Source organism: Calonectris borealis, chromosome 3 (assembly GCF_964195595.1).
Source record: "Calonectris borealis chromosome 3, bCalBor7.hap1.2, whole genome shotgun sequence".
Classification (NCBI taxonomy): domain Eukaryota; kingdom Metazoa; phylum Chordata; class Aves; order Procellariiformes; family Procellariidae; genus Calonectris; species Calonectris borealis.
In genome coordinates, this window is record NC_134314.1 from 63,560,578 (window position 1) to 63,569,207 (window position 8,630).

Sequence of the window (8,630 nt, forward strand, 5' to 3'; positions counted from 1 at the left end):
ATGCTAAATCAGCTTAGTTGTAGAGGTGGTCCGTCTTCAGATTGTGGTCCTGCTCCTTTTCTTCTGCTAAGAGAGACTGCGGGGAAGACTACTCCTTATTCAACAGGTTAATCTTGCTGTGGAGAAGCCTGTGTGAAGGGTCATACCTGCAACCATGCAATCACGGCAAAGCAGTGAGGACATGCGGGCAGGGCTGAGGAAATCAGAAGCCGCTCATTTTTAGCAACAGCACATAGTTATGTTGCTTAGCTGTAACAGGGCACTATGTCCTAGGGAGCAGATATAGATGTCGAGAGACAGTACTTTTTCTCCACAAACAAGTAGAGTGTTTTCCTTTTGAGTCACCATCCCTGGAAGAATTTAAAAGACGTGTAGATGTGGCACTTAGGGACATGGTTTAGTGGGCATGGTGGTGTTGGGTTGATGGTTGGAATCGATGATCTTAGAGGTCTTTTCCAACCTTAATTATTCTATGATTCTATGATTTACTTCTATTATATGAATTGTAGAGGGTTACAATTTACTACATCTAGAGACTAAAATCTTGGTTTTGCAACATTCACTTTGTTAAAAAACAATGTATTTTACATCCTGCAAGTCTATGTTTTGTGACATTGGTCAGATTAAATGTGAACAGTGTTTTTATTTCAAAACAAACCTGCAAAACAAGCAGAATTAACAGGACATAGAAATCTTAGCTGTGCCACCCGAAGTAATCCAGTCTACTTGCTTAGAAGGTACAGTCTACAGAGCCTGCACCCGCACACGTGACAGTGCGTTCAATCTGTTCAAGCTGTTCGTCAGCCTCTCCCAACACCTGCCTGCACAGTCCTGACTCTCCCTCGCACCAGCATGAGCAAACATTTCGCGGGAAGACAAATATGCACCTGCAAAATTGCTCATTTTGACAATTTTTTATGTGGACCCACCTGCCTGCTTGAAAAAGGTGACACAGTTACAGATAGTTTTGTGGAAAGGAAATTTTCCACACCCTAAAACTGTGGCCAGAAAGATTCAAGTAGACGCCTCAAACTGTAACTTAGGGCATGGCATGATAACATACTACACTATGTACTCAGTTGAATAACTGTTTTTGAAGCAATAGTGTTTGGAGGCTTGTTTTCTTTTTCAAAGTAAATGGTAACTTAAAAGTTCAACCATCGGCCTTCAAAGGTTCTGTTAATCTCTGGTTTAGAAAAGTGTGCGTTCAGAGATGGGGCGGAACAGTGTTGTGGAAATGACTTCTAATACCCCGCCAAAAATTTCAAAGAATTAAAAATCGGTTGTTATTGGACCACAACCCACCGCTGTGTACCTGAATCCTACACCACTAAAGTCAGAGGAATTTATTTTCTCTTGTCCCCAGTGAGATCAAGGTCAAGCCTATGAGAATCAAAAGCTACCTTACAAAAACACATACAGAACTGCCCAGAATAGTAATTTATTTTTGCTGCAAAATCAAGTCAACAAATCAATGTGCAATGACTATGCTGTTAGACAAGGCAACTTGAGAAATAGAATGCCACTATAATTATGGGTATTAACATTAATTAACATTATTGTTAATTATGAATAATTAGCATTACAGAAACAAGCACATGAGATCTTAAAGGATCTGCAGTGAAATCATGGTGAAGCTTGCTCTGTGTGTGTAGGGTCCTTTTCATACCACCTGCCAAAGAGTGTTACACTCAAAAGCGGCTTCAATGTACTAGTCCGACTTATCAGTCGTCCACCATTTAGCACCTAGTTATGGGAAAGTAAAATAAATAGGAACATCAGCAAAGCAGTACTATTGTATGACAAACACAAAATAATATATTAATTAATGTTGACCTAGCTGAGAGATGTCTAGAAAAAAGACAAAGCAAAGCATGTTTGAGTCTCTTATTCACTTGGAGATACCACAAAGTCTGAGAAAAACTACACTTCTTCTATCTTGAGGAAGGTCTTGTTCTAGGAGATTTGGGGAAAAAGGGAATCGGGGAAATGGACCTGCTGTATGAATGCAGCCAGGAAAATCAGGCAGAAATAAAGCTGCCTTGAACTCAAGCCAGTTACTGAAATGGAGGACACTGATAGCGCCCTAGTTGCTCCTGTGTCTTGTAGTGGCTTTTTGACCATTTGTGTTACAAGTCTGACAACTCACAAGGGAGTCCCATTACCTCGAACTCCCCGGGGGCCAGCTGCACCCCGCTGTACAAGACTTCTGGAAAGACGTAGTTCGTGCCAAAGGTGCCGCTGAGGGAGAACGTCTCAAACTTGGTCTGCGCAGTCTCCACCGTGTTCAGGAACCGCACGTGTTCAGGTCTGTGCTCTTGCACTTGAGCAGCGTGCATATCTGCGGGGGAGGAGGATACAGAAAGGCAAAATACTGCTAAGCTTTCAACAGTCAAGAGCTAGATTTGATTGTAAGAAAAGCTGTCACGATGAAGAAATTATCCAATGCATCTACTCATTTATTTAGGCCAGGAGGATCCATGGGTGCTCCTGGCACTTTGAACTTTGTAAAAGACAGTTCTTTGCCAGCACCGCAGCAAAGCACTGTGTCTGTGTGTACACACGTGTGTTTATAAGTTACGTCTGAATTCATGCATAATGCATACACATTTAGTTATAGATGTGGAATAGTTTATGACCTAGGTAAGTTACTTCAGCTCTGGCTGAGTTTCCCAAAAAACTGAAGCCATACTTATTTGCCTACTCTAGTGGGAATACTCTAAAGACATAAAGAAAAGAGATGAAGATATAGCACATTAAAAAAAGCCTAACAGTGAAATTTAAAAGAACCAATACACTGGCAAGCCATGTGAATACAAAGGTTATATCCGTATTTAGTTTCTTCATTTTGTGAGATAACTGCGTGTTAGAGAATCACATCAGCACGATGGCACAATCCACTGAGCAGAAAATAGCTCTCTGTTGTGACGAGAGCATCCCTATGAAGACAGGGAGAACTCTACGATCTTCTCTCCCTTTTGTACACATATATGGAAACCTCCTTGAAGTGTTATAGCACAGGGTCAACTCAGGGTCTTCACTTTCATCATTTATAACACAGACAGAAAAGCAGGATCAATGAAGTCAAAATGCATCATGAAGAAAACAAATGTTTTCAGAGGGGCCTAAAAAATGCCCCTTCTTAAACCCCCTCAATCAAAAATAAGACAAATGCAAATGGGCTGCAAAGAGAGTATTGCAGCCTTCCCACTGTCCAAATAGGAATGGAAAACCTTTACCTGCAAATAATACTCTCCTTCAACAACATGTAGCCCATCCAAGGCACCCAGAACGTAAATGTCATCTTTCTGCTTCTCTGCCATCTTGTAACTCAGATGGCAAGAGAGGTCCTGCCGGCAAATGGCACGATTTCCCTCGGGTTCAGTGAACTCCGTGAAGGAGAAGAGATCATGGTAAATGACCCCACTGAAATAACGATCATTTGATGGAAGCTGTTCAATACTGCTGGCATACAATTTCCAGTCAACAGCAGCAGGATAGTCAGGAGACAGACGCGGGCGTGAACTCAGTTCTGTCACCAAAAGGTGACCATTTTCCGTTTCTGTATTATAATAATATGCTCTCAGACCATCTGGGGCATAAATACCACTCCCTGCAAACACATAACACCAGAAAGCTTAGCTTTTAATCTGAAAGCAAGTGTATGGTACAAGTAAGCAGTCTTCGCTAATTAAACATGTGTCAAATTTTATTCTAATGTTTATCAGATTGTTTTGAAACTAAATTAAGCCTTCACAGACTACAATCCTAACCTATGCTTTTTGCAATCAATGGAAAGTAGACAAAACTCTGATGTTTCATGTATTGTAAGTGACAAGATTAGTGTGCTAATTATATGCCATTATATATGATTTAGGTGGCTGAAGCTGTACATTCCTCACTGAGTTTAGCTGCATCAGAAATCAGTATTTCTGATTAAAATGAATGGTAACACTCTCAAGTCAAAAAAATTCTGTAAGGAAAAGATATTACCAAAAGTCACATCTTTATGCAAGCTCTTTACATAAATACATAAATCTTTAAAACCCAGAGTAAAACCTATCCATAAAGAATATGAGTTGTATGACATATGGTCATCAATGACTGAGAACTAAAAGAATGGCCCATATCTGCTTTTATTTGGAAGGCAAAATTTAGGGCTACATTTTAGCAACACCAGTAAGTTTTCTCTCACTTCTGCAAGCGCCTGCCCACAAAACTTGTGCTTGACTTCTAGCATCTGCTCAGGAATAATATACAGTGAAAACAGAGCCTGAAAGGAAAACTCGACACAAGGTCTCCAGCCCAGAGATAATGTTTGCAGGACTCACAAGAACATTTCTCAGAGTTAGGTTTCCACCTAGTGGAGAAAAAATGTTTGGGCCTTCACTTGACGAAAAGCTCGATAAAAGAAGATGACGAATCACATGCATAAATTCTCAGGACTGATCATTTAACAAATAACTAAAGGTCTTCTAGTCAACTTAAGCAGTTCTGAGTTCTTACATATCACGCTTTGATTTCCTTTTTATCTCAACAAGTTCTCTTGTCCTAATCCTGTTGACATGTGTAGGCATGCCTAAAGCTGACGGGAATTTCTGCTCCGGTCAACTGCACTACATAGATATAAATGTTGCCCGCGGGAACAAGATCAATTAGAGCAATATCACATTACCTGTCATATGTAAAGTGGAGTTGCGCGTATATTTGCTGAAAGAAAGTTGACGCCCATTCCCATAGCCCATGCTGAGTGAAACTGGACCGCCGACAACAGTGAGAGAGTATTACCCCAAGCGGTTGGGAACAGAACGGTGTCAACCTGAAATCTGCTTGCCAAGACCACAGCTGGGTCGTGAGAGAGTATGTCTGCACAAGTGAAAATGCCGAAGTAGCCAAAGGATGTATTGAAAGTGATAAATTCTGGATCCTTGGGGTAATTAAACTGTTTCTCTGTCACAAAAAGGTTGTACTGTTCATGGAAAGGAAGGAATGGAGAAAAAAAAAGATTAGAGAAGAAATCAAACCATTTAAATCAGACTAATATTGAATGTAATACACATTCACTTAAATACAAGTAATGGAGAATATGTTTTGTGAACATGCTATATCTTAATTTCGAAAAGGAGAATTCATACCACTGCAAGAGGAGTCAAGCACAAATATCCGTGGTTCTGATTTATACCAGTGAAGGGGATTTGTATTTAGTTAGGAAGAGTTTAGGACATTAATGTTTTACTATCGCATGTGTCACTTCCTATTGAGAAGCAGTAAAAATAGAAGGCTTACTGAGTTTTAATTAATTCCTTTTAATTACTTGCTATTAAATTCAAAATAGCAGGAACGAAGATATCTTCAGGCAGTGGCTTTCACCTGTCCTCTGACACCTGCTCTATAATGACTCTATGTACAAATACATTTAAGCCTGGGAAGCAGCCTGTGTTTCACCTCTTTAATCACCTGAGGCTTATGCACTTCCTGAACTTTGTAAAATCCTCTTACCTTGTGATAACGAGCCACCAGTTTCCCTTCTGAGTCAAAGACAACGTTGGTATTGTACTGATAGTGACCATCACTTGGGCACCTTGGATCAGCGGAATTACAGGGCTTCTTGTCTCCCATATTCGCAACCACATAGATGGAGTTATTCCTCACCAGACCGCTCAGTCTTTCCAGCACTGGTGAGGGAGCAAACCTAAACAGTAGGGAAGGAAGAAAGGAAATAAAATGTTAAAACCAGTCAATACATAAAAATGCCAACACTAAGAGTACAGATGACAAGAATGGTAGGTTTAAGTTAGTAATTTCTGTCGTTTTCTGTTATTCAACAGAAGGCAGCGGTTTTGTGCTTCAAAGCTTAGTGTGCTGAAACTCCAGCTTCACCTCGTGTCAGATAAGTGAGGAACACAGGGGTTTCCTCGCAGTGAAAGAAAACCTTTGCACCTTTGCGTCTCCTTTCTGCTGCCAGCGTGTGGTACAGCGTTGATGTTACACTGACACATGGGCTAATCTCAGCTTTCTGCTTCAGCTCCTGATTCAGCTACTGTGCTGATTTGTTTCTTCTACGGTGCATTTCATTGTTTTTCACCAAACATTGCAGCCTCAAAAAATGGTGCAATTTATTAAGGAAAATAACAGAATAAAAAGACTACCATGTCATGATTCAAAAATATAAATTTAAAATTGTGCAATATATCCTTTCAGTAGTAGCTGTTATTTTATTCACAAATATTCCTAATATTCCTGTGTCTTAAACATTTTTTACAACATGCATGGAATACATTACTGAAATGTAGATTCTGTAAGTTTTTGCTTTTCTCTTAAATAAATCTCAACCTTTATGAGTATACTAACTAAAATCAAAAGAATTATAGTGAGAAAAAATGACAGAGAAAAATGATGAAGGAAGTTGTCTGAAGCTATTTATGGCAACTACATGATGTCTAACCTGCCTTCATTTCACAGCAGTTGTTCCAAGACATTTAGAACTATCAACACCACTCCTAAAGGTAGCCGTCTTTCCCATCGGACCGCTCCCCCGCGCACAGCAGGGACAATACCTTCCAGGATCAGCACACGGAATCCAGTTCACCTGTGGGTCTGGGATATCCTCAAGATAAGGGTATATGGTTTCTCTTGTGAAGACCCAGCCATAAATGCCATCTTCAGGAGTCACAATGATATGGGCACCCTGGTACCAACACACAAACCCAAAAAACACGATTAAAAAAGTGAATAAATGACCAGTGTTTACCAAAATCAATGTGTCTAACTCTGTCATAATATCTGTCTGGCTGCTTCTTTTAGGACGAGGGGAAATGGCCTCAAGTTGCGCCAAGGGAGGTTTAGATTGGATATTAGGAGAAATTTCTTTACTGAAAGAGTGGTCAGGCCTTGGAACAGGCTGCCCAGGGAAGTGGTGGAGTCACCATCCCTGGAAGTATTTAAAAGACGTGTAGATGAGGCCCTTAGGGACATGGTGTAGTGGGCATGGTGGTGTTGGGTTGACGGTTGGACTCGATGATCTTAGAGGTCTTTTCCAACCTTAATGATTCTATGATTCTTTGATGGCCACTGCCAAAATTGCCATATTTTTGTCCATCAGCATCAAGGCCTCCTTAGGAGAAACCGGCACTTCAGTGTCCTCTGACAAGACCACGTTGTGCTCGTAGACGACTGCGACATAGTTGTCCAGGGCACAGGCCTCCAGAGCAGACAGCACCAAGAGCAGGGCAGAGGCACGAGCTTTAGGAAGCCCCATGTCTGGAGCCTGGAAGTCGCCCAAGAGGAGGTCGGGGGCGAGCAAAACCAGGGGGCTTTAGAAGGGAAAGTCTTGCACAAAACCTGGGAATTCCCCAGAGTGGCAGAAAGCTGACACCAGGAGATGCAATCACCCTGCCCGGAAAGTCTCACAACATCAAAGGCAAGAGAGCCGCCAGCATTGAGCAATTCTGCCTTACACCACCGACAGAGAAGTCACCACTGTGCTGCAGCCGAAGAAACACATCGGCTGCCAGATCTGCGAATGATTCAGGCGTGGCGTTGCTGTAGTAAGGCAGCTCAAGGCAAGCCGGGGTCACAGCAGGAAAACAAGCAGAGTTTGGGAGATCTCAGCAAAGACCAGCACGGACACATTCCTGCCCAAACTCAAGGGCACGGGGTGCAGGCAGGGCTGCAGGAGGCAGGCGGCTGGTCCCGAGGTCGGTGCTGCTGCACGGGCACTACCTGTGCCACCCCAGCTCAGAGCTGCTCCGATCTAACCAAGTGTAGCTTGGCTATTTCTGGCACAGTCCTTACTTATCACAGCTTCACAGATTGTACATCAGAGTTAGTACCAGCAGATGGCTACTTAGACCTGCCACTGCATGAGGCAAGCACAGCACTAGCCAGGGGATTGCTGAGTTTCCCACGGGACATCCCACTGCTCTGCTTTAACCATGGTTCCAGGACCCCTGGATAACCATGGCAGAAGAACATGCTTGTGAGTAGACTTGAACAACAAACCTGGAAACCAGGATTCCTCTTCAGGTTTCTTTCACCTCCATTGTGTACGTGAAAGAACGAAGAGGGGAGAAGGTGTGTTGCCAGAAAGCTAGAGGGGTTAGTTAAACCTGTCTAGGTTCTACTGGAGGTCTGGTGAAGTTCATGCATTGCAGGACAGCTCATTAACTTCAATGACATTTGTGCTCTTTCTGGTAATCCCAGCCACTTCAAGTCCTAACAGCACAAGTCAGGTAAGTGAACAAGTCATTCCACAAAGAGCGTTAATTAAGTCTCATGTCTACAGATCTGCATCTTGTGCACCTTGTGTCTACCTCTAGTCCTCTCAGCTCCTTCTCACCTGCCTCACCATCAGCACTGGCAGGGTCAGCACTTCATAATAGGTTGAGGTGTACATTCCTGGTTTCAGTAAAGTCAAACATCTGACACAAAAGAAAAGGGAGCTATTGCCAGGATGTTCCCAGGGGAAGCCTGCCCTTTGGTACCCTGATGCTTCACAGTTCAGCTGGCTACCAGAGCAGTTCTTGCTAGTGCCCCAAAAAGGGCTCTGGCAGAGAAAGAAGTTTCTCTCATGTAAATTCCAGTAGCTACTCACAGGAAAAACTAATTGGAAATTGCTAGGACTAGACCAT

The 8,630-nt window shown here is 42.4% G+C and overlaps 1 protein-coding gene across 1 annotated transcript; it reads right to left on the bottom strand.

Moving 5' to 3' along the window:
- Window positions 1-1,626: 1,626 nt before the first annotated feature.
- Window positions 1,627-7,467, bottom strand: LOC142081378 (pantetheinase-like). The gene is given in 9 exon segments (XM_075148098.1): window positions 1,627-1,746; window positions 2,166-2,288; window positions 2,291-2,341; window positions 3,240-3,613; window positions 4,676-4,703; window positions 4,706-4,969; window positions 5,500-5,692; window positions 6,558-6,698; window positions 7,056-7,467. Coding segments are annotated over 9 exon segments (1,497 nt in total). The 5' UTR covers window positions 7,259-7,467.
- Window positions 7,468-8,630: the final 1,163 nt, after the last annotated feature.